Raw genomic sequence first — 20,525 nt, forward strand, 5'->3', positions numbered from 1 at the left:
ATAGATCCAAGGTTTATAGGGTTGCATGTACACCTTAGGAGTGTTAGAATGCTCTAAACCCAACAGTTATTTGGCTTAAGTGGTGGATACGCATGTTGGAGATCAAGTTTCAGTGTCAGAGATCCCGGTTGTCAGGGAGTTAGCATATGTGTTTTCGAAGGAGTTACCCGGTGTGCCTCCTGAGAGGCAGGTCAAGTTCAGGATTGACCTCGTGCCAGGTGTGGCCCCGATTGCCAAGGTGTCATACCGCTTGGCACCACCTGAGATGCAGGAGTTGTCATCTCAACTGCAGGAGCTGCTAGGCAAGCAGTTCATTAGACATGGTACTTCTCCGTAGGGAGCGCCAATTTTGTTCGTCTAGAAGAAGGATGGTTCACACCGGATGTGTATTGATTACCAGGAGTTGAACAATCTAATAGTGAAGAACCATTATCCCCTTCCGCGGATTGATGACCTCTTTGATCAGTTGCAGGGTGCATCTTGGTTCTCCAAGATAGATCTGAGGTCCGGATATCATCAGCTCATGGTAAGAGAGGAGGACATGGAGAAGACCACGTCCTGGACTCGTTATGGGCATTACGAGTTCGTGGTGATACCATTTGGGCTCACCAATGCGTCTGCGGTAATTTATGGATTTGATGAATCGAGTATGCAGGCTAATGCTCGATCGTTCAGTTATCATATTCATTGATGATATCTTGATATATTCGAAGACCAGAGAGCAGCATGAGGAGCATCTTCGTGAGCTTCTGGGGTTTTGAGGCTGGAACGGTTTTATGCTAAGTTCTCGAAGTGCGAGTTTTGGTTACGAGAGGTTCAGTTCCTTGGACACCTCGTTAATCAGGATGAGATATTGGTCGATCCGGCCAAGATCGAGGTTGTGATGCAGTGAGAGGTTTTGAAATCTTCCTCGGATATCATGAGTTTCTTGGGTCTGGAAGGGTACTATCGTAAATTCATTCAAGATTTCTCCAAGATTGCAGTACCCCTCACTCATCTGACGAGGAAGGGGGTGGATTTCCGGTGGGGCCCTGAGCAGCAGTCAACAATTGTGACCCTTGGGCAGAGATTATGTGAGGCCCCGATTTTGACTCTCCCATTGGGAATTGAGGATTTTGTGGTATTCTGTGATGCATCCATCACTGGTTTGGGGGCGGTCCTCATGCTGAGAGGACGGGTGATAGCTTATGCTTCGCGACAACTGAAGCCGCACGAGACGAGGTATCCCACGCATGATCTGGAGTTGGGGACAATGGTTTTTTCCCTCAAGATTTGGAGGCATTATCTTTATGGGGTCTATTGTACTATCTACACGGACCACGAGAGTTTAAGACATATCATGGATCAGCCGAACGTGAACATGAGGTAGCATAGGTGGCTGGACGTAGTCAAGGATTATGACTGTGAGATCCTTTACCATTTGGTTAAAGCGAATGTGGTGGCGGATGCTTTGAGCCACAAGTCGGATGGGTCTTCAGATGGGTATCGTGTATGAGGATATTAGTGGATTCTCCGCTTTTGGTATTGATTAGAGAGGCTCAGGTCGAGGGTGTTCGGGAAGATAACTGGAAGATAGAGAGGATCAGGGGTGAGACCGCCAGATTTGTTCTGGATAGTCGTGGATTTTTAACCCGTTGTGGTCGGGTATGGGTTCCTATGTCTGGTGGGGTCAGACATATTGTGGTTGAGGAGGCTCATAAGTCTTATTTTTCAATCGATCCGGGGGCCACCAAGATGTATCAAGATATGAGATTGAGCTATTGGTGGCCGTGTATGAAGAGGGAGATCGCCTGGAACGTGGAGAGGTGCATGACCTGCAGGATGGTCAAGGCTGAGCATTAGAGGTCGCATGGCAAGCTGCAGCCTCTGGAGGTTCCTATGTTTAAATGGGAGCAGATTTCGATGGATTTCATCACCAAGTTTCTGAAGACGACAAAAGGGTTTCGATGTTATTTGGGTCATCGTAGATCGATTGACCAAGAGTGCCAACTTCCTGGCGATTCGGGAGAGTTCTTCGGCCGAGAAGTTGGCCGATGTGTATATTCGCGAGATCGTTGCTCGCCACGGGGTTCTGGTCTCCATTGTTTCAGACCATGATGTTCGGTTCACCTCCCGTTATTGGCAGAAGTTCCATGAGGAACTGGGCACGAGGTTGCATTTCAGCACAACTTATCATCCGCAGACCGACGGTCAGAGTGAGCGGACGATATAGACCCTCAAGGAAATGTTGTAGGCCTGTGTCATCGATCTTGTTGGGAGCTAAGACTCCTACCTCCCTCTTGCAGAGTTCTCCTACAACAACAGTTATCACTCCAGCATTGGTGCTCCGCCTTTTGAGCTCTTGTATAGGCGGAGATGTTGTACCCCGGTTTGCTGGGGTGAGGTTGGTAACATGGTTATGGGGGGACCGAGGTGGTCCTTCAGACTACGGAGATGATTCAGCAGATCAGGAAGAGATTACAGATTGCTCAGAGTCGGCAGAAGAGTTATGCCGACCGGCGTCGATTCGAGTTGGAGTTTCAGGTCGGCGGCATGGTGTTATTGAAAGTCTCACCTTGGAAATGTGTGATTCGCTTCAGGAAGAGGGGGAAATTGGTTCCCCGATATATTGGGCCATTTCGGGTTATTTCTAGGGTTGGCAAGGTTGCTTACAGATTAGATCTTCATAAGGAGCTCAGTCATATTCACATCACTTTCCATGTTTCGCAGCTGTGAAAGTGCGTATTGGATGAGGATGCAGTGGTTTCCCTGGATGATATTCATGTTGATGAGCGCCCGAACTATGTTGAGAGGCCAGTAGCTATCCTGGAAAAGAAGGTAAAGGTTCTGCGTACCAAGGAAGTACCTTTCGTAAAGGTATGATGGCTACATCGGAGGGGCTCCAAGTGGACCTGGGAGCCGGAGGTTGAGATGCGGGAGCATTATCCAGATTTTTTCGCGACAACAAACTTCAAGGACGAAGTTTAGTTCAAGTGGGGGAGAGTTGTAACACCCTAGTTTTCAGGTAATCTCAAATTCATCCGTTGGTTTTAAATTATGTCATTTTGGTCCTTGGATTGGAAGGAAGTAGCCCTAAGAAGCCCTAGTGGAGAAATGGTAATTTTGGGGCAGGTGGTGTACGCTAAGCGTACATGTGAGTAAGCTAAGCGTACTAGGGCGCGCCCTGGTACGCTGGGCGTACACATATGTATGTTGGGCGTACTTATGTCCGAGTGAAACTCTAATTTTTAGGGTTGTGGGGTATTTAAGCACCTTTATGGATCATTTACCCTCATCTTTTCAGCCTCCAAGCCCTTGATTCGTTTGTGGAAAACCCTAACCCCATAAGAGAGTGTTTTGAGCTAAAAGTGTGTTCTTTGTGTGCTTAAGGAAGAAGGAGTTGCATCAAGGAGCTTAGAAGTTGAAGCAATCTTGTGGATCTTGGATCATCACCTTCTTGGGAAGCTCCAGAAGGTAAAAAGTTCCCACCTTGATGTTTTGTTTGATTGGATCTCATTTTGGTAGCTTTATGATGTTCTTTTTGTCTCAAAAGTCCCATTTCAATGCATGTTTGGTTTTGGACATTTTGTGTTGTCCTTTCAGACCCTAGGAAGGGTTCTAAGCCATAAAAATGAGGTCCCTTTAGCTAGTTTGGCTCTATGCTTCTTGTAGAAGGTCTTAATGGATTAAGACCTTGCATTAAGGACTTTTTGGACGTGAAAAGTCATAAAGTTGGGAACTTTATGACCCTAGTATGCCTCTAGACCTTGGATCTGAAGTGTGAGCTCAAGTGCTAAAGCCATTAAGCACTTAATGAAGGAATTGAATATACAAGGGTACGCCCCGCGTAGACTGGTGTACGCCCTGCGTACCCGGTCAGCCACCCTGATGGTGGTTTCTGCGAAGCCTTGTGTACGCTGCGCGTACCTCCGGAGTACGCCCCGCGTACTCGTATGGATTAACCATTTTCGAGTTAACTCGGTTAGGTTGACTCGGCTGGGTTGACTCAGTGGGTTTATGGACTTTGACCAGTTGACTTTGAGTTTGACTAAGTTTGACCATGTTTGGCTATTGAGGGTATTTTGGGTATTGTTGGGATTTTGATGGAAATGGTCACTTGGTGGTTGTAAGCATTTGAGTTGAGAGCTGAGATTCAGAGTCGGGCCTTATCAGTTCTGTTCAGTTTGTGAGGTAAGTTTTCCTCACTATACTTTCGGGTCGAAGGCACCAAGGTCGGCTTATTGGTTGATAATTTGATATTGTTGATATGTTGAGTATTGAATAGATATGCATGCTAGTCTTGATATGCTAGTTTGGTAGATCTGTAGGACTACCTGTGATACTGTCTGTTTATCTGTTTATGATGTTATCTGCTATATGTCGACATATTGTGTGGGTTGGGTTGAGGTTGTACTGCTCCGTGCTGTAGCCAACAAACCCTGGAGCAAACCAGATATGAGTTGAGGGCCGGGGAGGGCATGCCAGACTTATACTAAGGGCTCATGAGCATTCCAGATATGAGCTGAGGGCCGAGAAGGGTATGCCAGACTCGTACTGAGGGCTTAGTGGTATTCAGTCCGAGGACTGATCAGGCCGGGGAACAAGCCAGACATAAGCTGTGGGACCACGGGGCAAGCCAAACTTATGATGTAGGCTCAGGGGTAATCCAGTCTGTTAGCTGTGGACCCATTGCATGCTGTTATTATTGTTGGATTAATGTCTAAGTCCATAACTATATTTGGTATGTACTTGACCCGACCTGGCATGGTCCATTTGGGTTGCACTTCACCGGCACAATTTATATGGATAGTCTTTTGAGAATAGTATATTTATGATTTATATTAATATATTATAAGTTCTAATATATTAATATGGAATCATATTATTTAATTAGTATTGATCAAGAATTAATTTAGAATTAATTAAGTGATCAAAAAGAACTAATTAAATATGGACTCTTATATATATGGAATGGGCCAAGTTCATTTAGGTTGGGCTAAGCTTTCATGGATGGTCCATGGAGCTTTTAACCCATGGATCCTATGTAAATGAAAGGTCATGGGTATTAGGGTTTACATGGATGTAACCCTAATCCTCCATAATATATAAAGGGGTCCTTGGCTCACAAAATTGGAACAAGTGTGTGAAAATAAGAGTGGGCCGATTTTAGTGTGCATACATATTCTCTCAAGTTCTTCCAATGTGTTTTGGTGATTTGTGATTCCATTTGAGGCTTCCACACTATTGGGGCTAAGCTCTTAAAGCTTGAAGACATCAAGCTACATCAAAAGGTATGTCATCTAACTAGAACTTTGTAGTATAGGTGCTTCATAATATGCTAGTTAGGATGAAACCTTGGAATAGTTAATATTTGCATGTATAATAGAAAAAACATAGATCCAAGGTTTATAAGGTTGCATGTACACCATAGGAGTGTTAAAAAAATTGATTCAAAGTTTTTATGGAGTTACAAAATTTGGTGTTAATGTTTTAAAGATTTCCATAACTTGTTCTTAAGTTATGGAACATGGAAAGTTTCATCATAAAACACCATTAATTCCATAAGTTATGGAATCCAAAGGTTTTCAAGAATTACAAAACTTGCCCTCAAGTTTTGGAATTTGAGAAAAGTTTTTTATGAAAAAAAAATTGAATTCTAAAACTCTTGGGTTCATAACTTAAACAATTAATTAAATGGTTTTAATTTTGAGTTTAATAATTGGAATTATGATGTTTTGTTGAATAGTTCAAATTAACTCTTATGGACTTTATTAATAGTTAATTAAAGCGTTTAATTAAAAGAGTATTATTAATCCATAAATATATGGTTTGAGTTTAATTAAATTAAAAGTCTAGTTTAATTAATAGATTAATCCACCAAGTATTTTAAATGTCTAAAATACACCCTTATACTATTATAATATTAAAAGTTTAATATATTATATGTATAAGAGCAAGTCGTCTTACCATTAGTAGACCTCATTCACGAAGCCGGTCTATAAGGGGGGTATAAGGTTACTGCCTATAAAATGGCAGTTTAATGGGCGTCCACTCTCACTCACCGCTTCCTTGACCGGTGGAGGGTCGTTAGCCGAACAGGTAGGACAAGGACTATAATTCTCCCTTCATTATAAGTATAATGATAAATACTAAGTAACTAAACACTTATAAATTCTCAATCTTAGTTACTTAGGAAAATGTGAATAAGGTGCTAATCCATGAAATTACACTTTGCACTTTGTTTAAGCTGTTAGTGGAGCGTGTGTGGTTAACCGGCACACTAACCTGGACTTAACAAGGTAGGAAAAGGGTAACTTAATGTTTATCATAGTATCGTTGGAGCGTGTGTGGTTAACCGGCACATCGATTGAGGGGTAAATATTAAGGGTACCACGTATATTTGCATGGTTACTTCACACCTTGTTTTGTGATCCTCGGCATCCCAGTCACAAAACCTGAAGGGCACACTCGAGATTGAAACATGCCATTGAAAAGTTCAATGAATCTCAAAAGAATCTAGGAGTTTCAAAACCAATTAAAACCTAATAATACATTTCGTTTATCTTGGTGGAAATTGGTGAATCGTCATTCACCTACCTTCAAATATTTTATAGCTTGGATTACGGCATCCCTCTTCCAAGTTATAAAATAGTTTGTTGGGTCCTAGCCTTAATATATCATATTGGGTGTTATATTAAGGACTTAAATCAACTTTACGTGAATTTCTCCCATTGTTGATGTCTGGTTTAGACAACAATGATCTTCCCAAACCAAGCTTTCCTAATGAATATGACTTCCCGAGTTTGGCTCATGGAAGTCATACTTCTCTTCCTCCACCTCCTCCAATTATTCTCCCTAACCCACAAGTTCAAGGTCACTCAAGTCCTAAGGGCAAGCAAGGTCTATGTGTGATCACATCTTAGAGATGAAGTCACATATTGACAAGCCGGGAGAGTTGGGTGTCAAAGTCTTGAGAAAGTTGGATGTTCAATCACTTTCTAAGTCACATAGTGAGTTCCTTTGGAACTACTATGAAACAGACTATGACATGAACCTTAATGATCATATCTATTTGCTTGGTGCTGCTGAATCAGCAATGATTGGGAACGATAGTAAAGCAAATTTGATTAGAAGATCAACTTCCCAAAAACTTTATGGACAGTGACAATGGTGACACTGGAAATCCAGAAAAAGCATTCTCTTCCCAATGGAAAGGGATTGGCCATAGTCAACCCGGTTGACCAAATGGTAAAGAGAAAGGCTAAGTCTGAGATAGTCCCATTACCAAAGGGTCCATATGTTTATTTTGCCAAAGGAAGGGGCGTTGATTGCAAAGCTGCCAAATTTACCTAAGGATGCTAAAGTCAATAAGTTTGACTCTACATCAGATAGAGCCCATTATCTAACTCTGTTAAGTTCTATTCTGAGATCCTCATTACATGATGTGATTGGGTCACATGTTGATGTTTTAAGAATCAAAGAATAGAGAGAAATCTTAAAGGAAGTATATGCTGATTCTGATCGCGAAGGTGGATTTCGATCGCATCAGAATTTTGAGCAGTTGCTTAAGAAGTTATGATATATTGCTAAGGAATAGATAACAACAATTTTCCATGTGGATTGTAAGGATAAGTTTTTCCGCAAAGTTTTAAAATAAAAGAAAATTGTTTAATTTTATTTATTTGAAGTATCCTTACAATGGCATTTGTGGAAAATTGTTGCTTATATGATTCCACTGACAGCAATATTGGAAAATGGATTTGATTCTTTTATTTGTAGTAGTGTCTAAATTTACCAAATCAGGAAAGTTCCTCATCCCCCAAGTTTCAATTGGACCGAAACTTGGAATCATGCAAGTTGAATAGTATGATGAATGAGAACTTTCAAGCATTGGAAAATCAAGACTAATTACTTGTTCACATGGATGTGTGAGTCAAGTGAATGACTAAAGGGATCGAGTACACATTCTTGTGCACTGGTCATGTACACATTCTTAGGCAGAAAGATAAAAGTTTCTCAAATCTGAAAAGATGGGAGAGTACTTTAGTATCATGTTTGTGATCATCTTAATGATTTAGAAATCATATCACAATTAGTCCTCTAAAAGTCATCTTAGTGCATTCTTATGACTAAGAAGAGGAGTTATGAATTGTTGAAATGGTTAGATCAGGAAGATGAGTCAGACTTCGTTCCAAAACAATTCTTAGAGTCATACTCCAAGATTGTAACTTGAGTGACATATCTTAAAGAAAGGTTTAAAACACTTGTCAAATGTAAGAGTAAAAGTGTCTTACTCTTGTACATTTGAAATTGGTAAGTTGTGATGTTTTGGATAAAACAAAGACCAACTAAGGCCAATTGTGTGAAGTGTTTGTCTTGATAAAGAATCCGCACTATCTCTTGAATATTTGGCAAGATAGTCTTATATGTCAAGAGGATAGTGGGAGTCTTAAAGATCCTAAAAAGAATTTCAAGAACTAATCAAGAATAAAACCTGAGGTTCTTCACTAGCACACGACTTGAGGTTTATAACCTATCGTGTTGACATATTTTGTGCCCATTCCAGTTAAAGTTGGCTTTGCATAAGAGTTCTGAAAGTTCTCAATTGGTTGCAGAACAACTTGGAAGCAATGGCAGGCCCTGTACTGCCAGGTGGCAAGAAGTTAAGATTGCATAAGTTCAGTCCATATGAGTTTGGATTTGTCATTATCCTTGTCTTATGACTATGGTTTTGACGATTCACATGGATAAGAACACATACACCATAAAATCTAAGGGTCATAAGGTTTCTCTCCGATTCATGAAAATGATGGTGAGGAAACACTTCCACCAAGTAGATTTGAAGCAGATGGCAAAAGGTCTAAACAATTGAGACTATGATTACAGCATCCCTTTTCATAGTTCTGAAATTGTTTAGACACACGTGCATGCTATCTAAGGAAAGGTGTATGATTTTGATAAAGTTTTATCAAAGCATCTCGTATCAGAAATCTGAACTTTGGTAAGAAAGTCAATAAAGTATTGATTTCTAGAAGTCCAGCTGATTTCTGAGTACATGTCAAAGCTAGTGGGAGCATAAGTGTTATGCTAATAATCATCATGTTAGTGGGAGCATGATAATTATTGTTAGTGTTGCAAGTTAGCAATGTTAATTATAGAAAACAAAAGTTTCAATTCGTGAGGCTGCAGGGATTGAAAAAGTTGTTTTGCTATAATTAAGGGAGAGGATATACTTCATTTCAGTTCTAAAGGCTTAAATTGAGACCTTAATCATCTTTAGTCAAGAATATATATATATGAATTTCATGTTGGATTGGTTCAACTTAAGGAAATTCTATATATTGCGTTCTCAAAATTCGATTATGATTACGACATCCCTCTTCATAGTCAAATTTTGAAAACATGGCAAATAAAAATATTGTAGCAAAAGACTGGTCTAGAATCATGTCTTTATGTGAGACATCATGAATCGTGTACCATTTGCTTTGGGTACAGGATCGATTGCATGTGCTATAATATTTGTCATTTCTAAATTTTTCCAAATGCCCAGAGGCATTAAGAAGGGAAAAGGTCTAGAATTGGATATGACTAAAATGATTAAGCAATTGTCGAGGACAATCTGAGGTTTACCAAAGATTGGTTGCTCAGGGACAGTTGGAAGTATAGTGCTAATTTTGGAAGGACCATATTGACATATTCTGAAAAGAGGCATCTCTTATTCAGAAGTGATAGTCAAAATGAGAATATGGAGTTGTCTCCATAGGTGGAAGTTATCTGTGTAAGATTAGAAAACTTAATGCAAGAAGCATGTCCAAAGCAATGTACTTTGAATATGAGACTTAGTTTCCATGGAGTTGATCTCCATTGGAATACCTTATAATGACTGTTGACAAGTCTTTGTGAATTTGTACATATTCATTACAGGAGGGTCAGTGCATATAAGTTTAAAATCTAAACAGATTTCGATAAATGATAGGAATTTGAAATTCTCACATTTTTCGATAAGGATTTGGGAGTGTGAAATTAGAATCATTGAAATTATGTTCAATTGGTTTATTTCACAAAGTAAGGATCATAGACAAACATAGAGTGCATACTTGGTGTATGGCAAAGCTATTGTTTAAGAAAAACATAGTGTACATGCTTGGAGCATGGGACAACTAGTGTTTTTAATTCAAGTATAAAGTTGATAAAACCGAAACAATGAATAATGAGTAATCAGTATGGTGATAAATAAAAGTGTTTATTTATATTCATAGGGTTTGATACCATATTTGATTCATTTATTCTTGTGTTTCACTTTGCATGTTTTGACTTCCAGAATAACTAAGTCGCTCTTCCTGAATGATTAAGTTATTCAAACCATCCACAGTCGGTCATATGTTGGAAGTAGATATGAATCAAGACTGTTATGGGTTGGTTTGTAGAGGTCCAAGTTTGTGGACAAAGTGGTGCTACAACACTCATGAGTGCTCATAAGTTCTGAGTATTGGATTCAACCCGCGCTCATTTGAATCACTTCATGGATTTTATCACGAGTGATCATGAGACGATAATATCTTATATTCTTCAAACCTAGAGATATGAGTTGTTACTATGAGTTGGTTATACATTGATTGCACGAAAACGCATTTGGTAACTCGATGTTATAAAACGTGCCTTTGTGTATGATTCAACAAGTAGTAGAACAAGCCATATGAGTCGAAGTTTATCCATTCCTTTTACCTTCGGGATAAAAGCGATATCTGTGGGCCCCTCGATGATTTAGCGATGACACATGTGAGTGCTTGGCCAAGCCAGGACTGATTTGATTTGTTCAATCAGTCAGTCATCATAAATCGAAAATCGGGAAACAACAAATGGACAGAGAGAATGATTATAATCCATGTCTCAGTCCATATGATATCTAGAATGGAGAAATATATGATCCCTTATCTAATGGACAAGTCATTGACAAGGTCAGAGTTCGACAGCGGCTTTAAGAGCTACGATTGCCAGTTAGGTTTTGAAGTCATACTCAATAATAGTTTTAGACTTATCCAAGTGGGAGACTGTTGGATTAATGTCTAAGTCCATAACTATATTTGGTATGTACTTGACCCGACCCGGTATGGTCCATTTGGGTTGCACTTCACCGACACAATTTATATGGATAGTCTTTTGAGAATAGTATATTTATGATTTATATTAATATATTATAAGTTCTAATATATTAATATGGAATCATATTATTTAATTAGTATTGATCAAGAATTAATTTAGAATTAATTAAGTGATCAAAAAGAACTAATTAAATATGGACTCTTATATATATGGAATGGGCCAAGTTCATTTAGGTTGGGCTAAGCTTTCATGGATGGTCCATGGAGCTTTTAACCCATGGATCCTATGTAAATGAAAGGTCATGGGTATTAGGGTTTACATGGATGTAACCCTAATCCTCCATAATATATAAAGGGGTCCTTGGCTCACAAAATTGGAACAAGTGTGTGAAAATAAGAGTAGGCTGATTTTAGTGTGCATACATATTCTCTCAAGTTCTTCCAAGGTGTGTTGGTGATTTGTGATTCCATTTGAGGCTTCCACACTATTGGGGCTAAGCTCTTAAAGCTTGAAGACATCAAGCTACATCAAAAGGTATGTCATCTAACTAGAACTTTGTAGCATAGGTGCTTCATAATATGCTAGTTAGGATGAAACCTTGGAATAGTTAATATTTGCATGTATAATAGAGAAAACATAGATCCAAGGTTTATAGGGTTGCATGTACACCATAGGAGTGTTAGAATGCTCAAAAACTCAACAATTATATGTATGTTATTTACTTGTGTATTGGTATTTTAGGGTAACTCACTAAGCTTTGGGCTTATAGTTTTGGATTATGTTTCAGGTACCTCAAAGTATTGCGGGAAGGCGAAGGCGTGATCGTGCACCTCCTCGAGCTTTGTTTTTATGATTTTGGGAATACTCTGATATTGAACTTGTTTTGGAAACTATTTGTAAACAATGATGATTTATGGGTGTTTTAAAAAGTTTAAATTTTCCGTGAATTTTATGGATGTTACACCTTGGGAGAACCCTACCATTAATTTTCAAGATTTGAGCCTCCCTTCTCCTCTAACATCCATTTTTGGAGTTTTTGGTGGTTTTGAAGCAATGTTTTCATGCAAGATTGATCCTTGAAGCTTGGCAATTGAAGATCTCAACTTTCATCTACCTTTCTAGACCTTTATAAGTTATAAAGTTTCAAGCTTTATTGCATTTCATCTTGGATCTAAGTGTATTTGGTGTTTTGGTCCATTTTAATGAGTTTTGAGTGAGAGTTGGGAATAAAGTTTGCAACTTTATTACTCTCCAAGGTCCCAAGAACAATGTATATTTCAGATCTAGACTCCAACATCTTTTGATTAGTTTGGGATGCTTCTTGGTCCTCATGGACTAGGAAAGTTATGATCTTTTGTCTTCCCTTTTAGTCATGCAAGTTATCTTGGTTATTTATGTCATTTTTGTGTATTAAAGTTTAGATCTTTAAAGTTTGAGACATTATTATGGATAAAGTTGGAAACTTTATCCATCTAAACATCATGTTGATTCAAATATGAAGGTTGGAGACTTGAACTTAATGGATTAAGTTGAGAAATATGCATTCTTCCCCCTTTTGAGACTTAAAGACTATATCTTGGTTGTTTGGACCATCCTAATGGATAAAGTTGAAAACTTTATCCATTATAAAGCTATTTAGGATCTAGATTTGATGTTATGGGCCTTGGTCTGAAGAGATCAGATTTGACTTTCTGACCAGAAGTCACGACGTGACGGTGCCCAGAATCACGATTGTTTTGTCCTTGCATCCTCACGACGTGACCAAGGAATGGTCATGACGTGACGTTGACATTGATTTTGATTGTTGACCTTGTGGACTTTGACCGTTAACTTTTTGACCATTTTAACTTTTGGTCAAACTTGGGTAGAATTGAGTATTTGACTAAGAATTGGTCTCGGTTTGCCTTTAGGTAGCTTGGATTGGTTGTCCTATTGTTGGGGTAGCTGTTGAGTAGTTTAGGTAAGTCTTCTCACTGTACTTGTGGTCGAAGGCACCAATGCCGACCCACTAGGTTGTGTTATGTAGAATGCTAGCTGTCTGTGTGACTCTTGCATGTATGATTGGGTTGAAATACACCCAAGGATTGGGCCCATTATTGTATGTTTGGGTTGAAATAAACCGTAGGTTTGGGCCCATTATTGCATGTTCAGGTTGAAAAAAACCCTAGGGTTGGGTCCATGATTGTATGTTGGGTTGGAATATACCAGATGGCTAGGCCTAATTGTATGTTGGGTTGGAATATACCTCAGGGTTGGGCCCAATGATTAGTATGACATGTGGTATTTTGGGGAACTCACTAAGCTTTGTGCTTACGGTTTTGTGGTTTAAACATTTCAAGTACTTCCAGTTTCAAAAGGAATAACCCGACTTGATCACACTGCATCCCCTGAAGATTTATTCTGCAATGATTGTTTATTATTTTAGTCTGATGTTTTGAGAATACTTTTACTGTGATTATCTGTTGGGATAATGAATGAATGGTTTTGTCTTATTTAAAATGAATATTTTACTCGATATTTTTGGGATGTTACACATGTGAAAATGAAATATGGTTTGTTAATCAATAACCGATTCATAAATATTTAAAATGTTTTGTGATATGTCTTAAGTAACTTTTTTGTGTATTATATATTTACATTATATTTTTTTTAAGTAAATTATGTACGTAGAAAAAAAATAATTATTGGAATAGTCTGCCCATTATAGAGTTTCTTAGCGAAAAAGTCTATTCATGGATGGGTTCTCACCACCCTCCTCTGGCACAAACATCAAACTTCTCATTGCCCTAATCTTCCATGTAGGCTCCCTGGTTCGCCAACGTTACTAGAAAGAAGCAACGAGGAAGCAAAGCTGTCTACGGAGCTTTGCATCTCCCCCTCTAGTTGTAATACTAGGTGCGTCTCTACTTTGATTATTGTTCCCCATTTTCTCTGGTTTCCGCAACCGTAACCATTTTTCCGATTATATAAACTTTTTTTTGAATAACGAGACACTCTAAAAAATGAAGGATAAACAATCATTCTAGAAGCGGTAGCTCATACGCTCTCGAATCTAACGCACGAAAAAAAGAACTAACTCAAAGAAATTGGTCGCAAAGTTTTTTTTTTTTTTTTTGGGTCAAGAAACTCTCGAAGACCCCTCGGTCCTTTCCAAAAAACCATGAAACAAACATATCGTTTAGGCTTAGTTCCCGAGTTTTAGCAAAGAAAAAAAAAGAAAGTAAGGAGATACAAGAAGAGAAATGAAAGGAAAAAAAATGTATTTTGTGTTCCTGAGTCGGAGATAAATGAAAGGAAAATTAATATTTTATTTTTTCTCTTGAATTCTTTCAAATCAAAGGAAAGTCAGGAGGAAAAATGATTTTTTCTATATTCTTGTACTTCATTTCTTTAATGAAACTCAAGAGCACATTTTTTTTTTTTTTACTTTCTTCCCTTTTTCACTTATTTTCTTTTTTTTTCTCTCGTTAAGTTGAACTCGGGAACAGAGTGTTTATAAAATTTTATTTTAAGAAACTATATTTTCAAAATAAATTTTCAAACTTTTATGTTTATAATTAAATAAAAAATATTTATCACAAACCAAGTTTCATATTAAATAATCGGTCGCTTTTTTATTATATGTTTATAATATAAATTCAAAAACAATATTTCTAAAACTATGTTTCATAAAAGTTGTACTCCTAAAAGTATGTTCATTAAAAAATGGATAAATAATATGTTTATTTTATTATTATTATTATTATATACTCTAATAAAAAGAAGGGTTATTTCCATAAAAGACCTTATATTTTGATTTTTTTTCTTTTTAGACCTAAAAGTTTTTTCTTTTCCGAAAAAGACCAAACTTTTACCTTTTACTTGTTACTTTAGACCCTAATAGGTAAATTAAGTATTTTTATTTCATAAAAGACCCAACATTTTGTACTTTTTTCCAGTTTAGACCTAAAATGTTTTTTATTTCAAGACTAGTTGTATAAAAAACGTGATTATATCCTTTAGTTTAAAAATATACATCGATTTAAACAATATAGTTATTATGCCTACATTTATTTATGATTGTAAAATTCTTTGTCCATGTATATTTATAAAAAAAAGACCCTATATTTTGTAGTTTTTTCCGTTTTAGACCTAAAATGTTTTTTTTTTCAAAATAAACTCAACTTTAAAATTGGTTATAATCTTCAAGACCAAATATATAAGGTACTTTTTTATTACGCCGAAAAAGAAAGTACACATGTATACACTAAAAAATATTATCTGATCTATTATCTTTTGAACGAATATAACCTAGAAGAATTGCAAAATTTTATTTTTGTCTAAAAGATATATCTTGGATATATATTATATCATTAAACTTGATATATTATTTATAAAAAATGTTATTATTACTGCTAATAAAAAGTTCGATGTTAATTTGATATTTTTTTGTAACATGGATAATACATGGCTAGGAAGAATCTTTTAGCATAATAACATTTTTTTTTATTTGTAGGAAATAAACATACCAGGTAATTTAACAAAACTGTATACAAAATATTTTTTTTTAGTTTGTCTATTATACTTATTTCGTGAGTTTGGACATATTTCCCTCTCTCACTTTTCTATATTATTTTTTTGGTTGAATTTTTTAATCAATTTTTTTGGAACAGTTAACAAACGAACTAACTATCATACTCCTAAACCAAAGCCATAGAATATTTTGTAGCATTAGCCCGTTATTGAATAATATGGTATAACTATATCAAATACATACATAAAAATATTAATCCTAAACATTCATAATAGTTTTGTTTAGATATATCAAATTCAAGTTTTGTTTAAAATTGCAAAATCTTATTTTGTATACAGTTTATTAAATTACATGGTATATTGTTTTTTTCTACAAATAAAAAAGTTGTTATTATGCTAAAAGATTCATCTTAGCCATGTATTGTCTATGTTACCAAAAAACATCAAATTAACATCGAACTTTTTATTAGCGGTAATAATAACATTTTTTATAAACAATATATCAAGTTTAATGATATAATATATATATATATATCCAAGATAAAGTTTAATTATATCTTTTAGAAAAAAATAAAATTTTGTAATTCTTCTAGGTTATATTCGCTCAAAAGATAATAGATCAGATAACATTTTTTTGTGTATACATGTATACTTTCTTTTTCAGTATAGTCAAGAAGTACCTTATATATTTGGTCTTGAAGATTATAACCAATTTTAAAGTTGAGTTTATTTTGAAAAAAAAACATTTTAGGTCTAAAATGGAAAAAAGTAACAAAATATAGGGTCTTTTTTTTTATAAATATACGTGGAAAAAGAATTTTCCAATCATAAATAAATGTAGGCATAATAATTACATTGTTTAAATCGATGTCTATTTTTAAACTAAAAGGATATAATCATGTTTTTATACAATTAGTCTTGAAATAAAAAACATTTTAGGTCTAGATTGGAAAAAAGTATAAAATATAGGGTCTTTTATGAAATAAAAATACTTAATTTACTTGTTAGGGTCTAAAATAACAAGTCAAAGCTAAAAGTTAGGTCTTTTTCGGAAAAGAAAAAAGTTTTAGGTCTAAAAAGAAAAAAAATCAAAATATAGGGTCTTTTATGAAAATAACCCTAAAAAGAAAAGCAAAAATTGAAAGCAAGACGCTCGAAAGTGCCGTTGATAGTTGATAATACAAAGCATCATTGTTGATGATGTTTCAGGTCAAGACAAAAACCAAACTCAACGGCTATACTTTCGCTCTCTCACTTCACCACCGATCGACATTTTCCCCGGAATCATAAATCCGACGAAACTCTCGCACAATCATTTGAACCCTAAAACCAAGTCACACCACCTCACCTCCGATGCATTTCTATTTTTGGTAACCACTTCATCAACAGATCACGTCTCAATTCATCATCATCATCATCGTCATCGATATAAGCTCATCACTTTCTTCAAATTGACCTTTGGTTCTTCCCAACCAGGTAAGAATCCACGAAAATTGTTTAAAAAAAAAATTTCATCTTTTAGAAACACGCTCCATTTCTTGATTGTCCCCCTTTGTGTCGCCGATCTCTTCGATTTTTACCACTTGATTTCTATTACAAGAGATATTGTTGATCTTATTTAAATTCTCACAGCTGAATCGTCTTTTGGAGTTAATCGAGTAAAATGCCCTTTGATACGAGGCTCTTTTGGGGGTCCTTCTGTTGAAAGGGCATTAGGGTTTTGGTTCTTTTCTTTTGTTTCTGTTTCTGAACAAAGTAATTACTTTTGTTTGTTGAAACCTTTTGATTCTTTAGGGTTCGTTTGTTGTTGTTGTAAGTGTAATACATGTTCTATTTGATTGAGATGTGACGAATATTGTTGTAACAAAAGAAGATAGTGAAGAGGAAGAAGAAGAAGAAGCCAAAAGTTTAACACTTTGTGTGATCGAATTGCTACAATGTCAGCTGTTGATGTTGCTTTGAGTCCTATTCACATAGAATCCAGTTTCATTCATAACCGGAACAAATCCATTGTCATATACCTAACTGTCGCTGATTCTGTGATTCCCATGTGTATTCTGGAATCCGATTCCATTGCTTCAGTAAAACTCAGGATTCAAACATGTAAAGGGTTTCTAGTGAAGAAACAGAAGCTAGTTTTCGAAGGAAAAGAATTATCAAGAAACAACACTCTTCTTACAGACTACGGTGTTTCAAGTGGTGATGTCCTTCATTTAATTCTCAGGGTCTCTAACCTTCTTGTAATCACTGTAGAAACCGCTTTCAGAAAAGAATTCAAATTCCAAGTTGAAAGGTTTAGAAACATAAGGCATCTGAAACAAAAGATATCAGAACAAGCAAAAGGGTTTCCATTTGTTAACGTTGATGATCAAGAAATCTTGTGTAATGGCGAAAAGCTTGATGATCAAAGACTCATTGATGACATTTGCAAGAATCAAGATGCTGTTGTTCATTTGGTTGTTCAGAAGCCTCAAGAATCTCAACCTAGAAAAGATCTTGGAAACAAAAAGATTCAAAACAAATCACTTTTGCAGCCTGTTATCATCAATCCTGATTTGAAAATTCCACCTGTCATATGGGACATGTTACATTCAGCATCAGAAGGTTTAAAAAAAATGAAAAAACCAATTAGATCATCCGAGGGGACAGGTGGCGCGTATTTTATGCAACACCCATCAGGGAAAAAATACGTTGCTATTTTCAAACCCATAGATGAAGAACCAATGGCTGTTAACAACCCTCAAGGGCTACCTCCATCAACAAATGGTGAAGGACTAAAGAGGGGGACTAAGGTAGGCGAAGGTGCACTGAGGGAAGTTGCAGCCTACATCCTTGACCATCCGTTGACCGGACCTCGGTCAACAAAAATGGAGATGGGTTTTTCGGGTGTGCCCCCAACGATCATGGTAAAGTGTTTGAATGAAGAGTTTAATCATCCACAAGGGTATGATGGTGGTGAAAAGAATATCAAGATTGGATCTTTGCAGATGTTTGTTAAGAATTGTGGTAGTTGTGAGGATTTGGGGCCTAGGGATTTTCCAGTGGAGGAGGTTCATAAGATCACGGTGTTTGATTTGAGAACCGCAAATGCCGATAGGCATGCGGGAAATATTTTGATGAACCGCGAAGGTGATCGAATTGTGTTGATTCCTATTGATCATGGATACTGCTTGCCCGAGAATGTAAGTCTCTTTATCTGCAAATCCAGTACAATCTGTTCTGTGCTGTCCTGTCATGTCCTAATCTACATTAGAGCAGTACAACCTGTTCTGTCATGTCATGTCATGTCCTGTCCGGTCTAACTTGCATTTGTTGTTTGTTTTACAGTTCGAAGATTGCACGTTTGATTGGCTCTATTGGCCACAAGCGCGTGAACCCTACTCACAAAAATCACTTGACTACATAAACTCACTAGATGCAGAGCAAGACATAGCACTTTTAAGCTCATATGGGTGGGACCTTTCACTCGCATGTGCACGTACCTTTCGCATCTCCACCATGCTTCTAAAAAAAGGTGCAAAAAAAGGGCTCTCCCCCTTCACCATAGGCAAAATCATGTGTAGAGAAACATTAAACAAAGAATCCATGATTGAAAAGATTGTTGAAAAAGCCCATGGTTTCATGATCACGGGAATGAGTGAGGCTGTGTTTCTTGAAACTGTCTCTAAGATTATGGATTCTGAGCTTGAGAATGTGTGTGTTTAGGGCTCGTATAGGATTTGGGTAATTTGTTGGGTTTTTTTTTTTTTTTTTATGAAGTATTTGCTTTGAATTTCTGTTGAGGTGATTGATGGAAGTTTGGAGCGATACGAATAAAAGTGTGATCATGATCAGCAATGGTGTTTTTTAGATCTTGTTGCTGAATTTGGGTTTGTAGTTGAATGATTTGTATTTTGTAGTTATGTAACAAAGCTTTTGTTGCTTATGATAATTGTTGTGTTAAAAAAACTTGTAAATTTGAGTATGTTTGAATTTGGTTTTATTTGTCCAAATGTAACAGTAAAAAAATATCTCGAGTTAATGTAAGAGATATATATATATATATATATATATATATATATATATATATATATATATATATATATATATATATATATATTAAAGTTGTGGAAGAAAGGAATAGTAAAGTTGGCATATTTTGTCCAGCTTTGGCCCCTTGATTTACATATTAGGTCCCTGTATTTCTTTAATTAATTTATTCATGTCTTTTGTTTGTGTTCCATTCAACTTTCCATTTTTTTTGGCAGAATTGGTCCCTGTATTATTGTTGGAAGTTAGGAATACTAAATTTGGATGTTTTTTGACAACTTTGCTCATTATTCTTTACCCATTTTGACATTTTTGGTCCTTCCAATCAATATTTTTACATTTTTTTGAAACCTTTTAATATTTAAAGTTTGGCCACAAAACTTAAACGGTTTGACAACTTTGATCCATTTTCTAAAAAGTTGCTAATTCCTACCCCTTTAATTCTTTAGCCATTTTCACACTTTTGGTCCTTGCAGTCAAAACTTTTACATTTTTTGTCCGGAACAAAGCCCGGACTTTTCATTCTTGCACTTTGTATGTCTGTCATATTTATCAATTCGGAAACAACATTGAAAGCTTCTGGCCCCCGCGTAGCGGAGGTAACCTTTCTAGTTTTATGTAAATTCTATAGATCTTAGATGGATAGAAAATGAAACTATTACAATTTTTTATTTTTTTCCTTTTAAATTTAACATCGAAGGGTTTTTAAAACTTAAATCCGGTTAAAGGAAGATTCCCCAACCCCACCACGAGTGTGACTGATGACCACCGCTACCTCCACCTTCCTCCTCCGCGCAGTTCGAGCTCCGTTTGGCCCCACTTACTCTCTCAGTCTCTCTTTTCTCTTTTCTAACTTTTGACAATTTTGCCCCACCGGGGGTCAGTAATAATTGTTGTGCTCC

At 36.6% G+C, this 20,525-nt stretch overlaps 1 protein-coding gene across 2 annotated transcripts; it reads left to right on the forward strand.

Annotated features, from left to right (window-relative positions):
- Positions 1–16,763: 16,763 nt before the first annotated feature.
- LOC145120356 (phosphatidylinositol 4-kinase gamma 2-like) lies at positions 16,764–19,547 on the forward strand. Of its 2 annotated transcripts, XM_079056183.1 has the most exons (3): positions 16,764–17,070; positions 17,389–18,776; positions 18,922–19,547. In XM_079056183.1, the coding sequence occupies exons 2-3, from the start codon at positions 17,532–17,534 to the stop codon at positions 19,297–19,299; spliced, it is 1,623 nt and encodes a 540-aa protein (XP_078912309.1). In that variant the 5' UTR covers positions 16,764–17,070; positions 17,389–17,531; the 3' UTR covers positions 19,300–19,547. The 2 variants fall into 2 exon arrangements, with proteins under 2 accessions (XP_078912309.1, XP_078912308.1); XM_079056182.1 differs by having other exon boundaries at positions 16,764–18,776.
- The last annotated feature ends 978 nt before the right edge of the window (positions 19,548–20,525 follow it).

This window comes from Lactuca virosa, chromosome 6 (assembly GCF_052849685.1).
Source record: "Lactuca virosa cultivar CGN04683 chromosome 6, Lactuca_virosa_CGN04683_v6, whole genome shotgun sequence".
Taxonomy (NCBI): Eukaryota; Viridiplantae; Streptophyta; class Magnoliopsida; order Asterales; family Asteraceae; genus Lactuca; species Lactuca virosa.

Excerpts from the sequence above, each read along its gene's own strand:
- LOC145120356 (XM_079056182.1), top strand. The coding sequence starts at position 17,532 with ATGTCAGCTGTTGATGTTGCTTTGAGTCCTATTCACATAGAATCCAGT. Across the intron at positions 18,777-18,921 it reads GATACTGCTTGCCCGAGAAT|TTCGAAGATTGCACGTTTGA; the intron begins GTAAGTCTCTTT and ends TTTGTTTTACAG.